Source organism: Fulmarus glacialis, unplaced genomic scaffold, assembly GCF_000690835.1.
Source record: "Fulmarus glacialis isolate BGI_N327 unplaced genomic scaffold, ASM69083v1 scaffold3348, whole genome shotgun sequence".
Classification (NCBI taxonomy): domain Eukaryota; kingdom Metazoa; phylum Chordata; class Aves; order Procellariiformes; family Procellariidae; genus Fulmarus; species Fulmarus glacialis.
Window position 1 is genome coordinate 9,470 of NW_009227429.1, and position 1,472 is coordinate 10,941.

At 47.1% G+C, this 1,472-nt stretch overlaps 1 protein-coding gene across 1 annotated transcript in view; it reads left to right on the forward strand.

The window, feature by feature from the left end:
* LOC104080648 (metalloproteinase inhibitor 2-like) overlaps nt 1-685 on the forward strand; it is a 3,582-nt gene extending 2,897 nt beyond the window's left edge. The window contains 1 exon segment of the mRNA XM_009583126.1: nt 615-685. Within this exon segment, the coding sequence (XP_009581421.1) occupies nt 615-685 (71 nt within the window).
* Nucleotides 686-1,472: the final 787 nt, after the last annotated feature.

Here is a 1,472-nt window from a genome sequence, read left to right on the forward strand (position 1 = left end):
GTTTGCTGAGCTGTGCCATGGCCTTCAGCAGTGCTGCGGCATTGTGGCCTGTCGAACTCCCTCCGCTGCGGCAGACGGGATGGAGCCCAGCACCCGGCTGGGCACAGGCGGCAGCGCAGCCACAGGAAAATCCGTCTCCTCCGGTGAAGCCTCCCACATACCTCGGGCTCCGCTTTCTCTGAGCCATTCCCATGTTGCAGTAGAGCTGGCGTGTGCCGTGGAGCTGCCTGCCCGTGACGTGGGCGGCACCCCCACATGCACCCGCCGCCCCTTACCGCAGCTCTGGGAGCATGCTGGGAATAATCCCTACAGCCCTCCTCCAGGGGCGTTTTCATATACTGTGTATCCCTGTAAGGTTTAAGATGTCATACTGGACCAGTCTGGGCAATTTCAACATATTAAAGAGAAAAATTAAAAAGAAAGAAAAAGAAAAGACACCCCCCCGACCTCTAATCAATCCCATATATGACTCCCATTCGTTTACTGTATGGTTATATCATATGTGCCATTTACTCCTGTGTCTGCTGGTATTCTATATTTGAGTTTAATATTTCCGCTTGTTTTGCCACCGGCTGTATGGTCCCTGTGCTGTAATGTCTGTCTTTCCTTACCAGGTACTGGAGTCGCACCAGTTGATGTGGAGAAGTGTGGAGAAGAATTGAATAAAGCAGAAGAGGTGGCCTGATGAGCACCAGCTGATTCAAGAGCTGAAACAGCTGAAGGGAATTATGAGCAGTCATGTGGATCGTTGCTGGAAGGAAGAGAGACTGTTTTTTTTTTCTTAGTATATAAGGGAGACGAATTAGGTGATGAGGGGAAGAGAGAGACAGTGGGACTGCCCCAGCTATGATAAAGGATATATTTTAATAAAGGATATATTTTAATAAAGGATTCTGTGCATGTATATGTGAGGGTCTGTGCCTTTAATTGCCACAAATGGTGTCCGAACAGGGACCTGAAATTGGCAGTTGCTGATCCAGCGGTGACCTCTGCTGAACTACAAAGCTGTTGAAAGGAAAGGGGACAGAAGCTGTTGAAAGGAAATGGGATAAGTGATGTCGCATAATTGTCTCTGAACGGCAGAGGTGAGCGGCGGGGAAGTTATATGAACTTTCTACATTAGTCATGGGGCAGTCGGCATCTCAGTCACAGAATTTTCAACTTGAATGAAATATTTCAATGTATTTTGAAGGAACAAGGTTTTAAGGTATGAGGAAAACTTTGCAATTACAAGTTCCAGAAGGAATATTGATTACCTAGCGAGTTGTATATATGGCTCTGCAGAAGTTGCGTCCCGCAGAGCAGCTGTTGCAAAATGTGACTGATTCAGCAATACTGGAAGGAGAATTAAAAGATAGGAAAGATTTGTCTGAACTTGCGCCAATGGCGGATGAGATTTTACAGCGATAGAGACTAAAGACACTTTCTCGGTCGTCCATTGTGAAACCATCACCATTTGTGCCCTCCCCTCC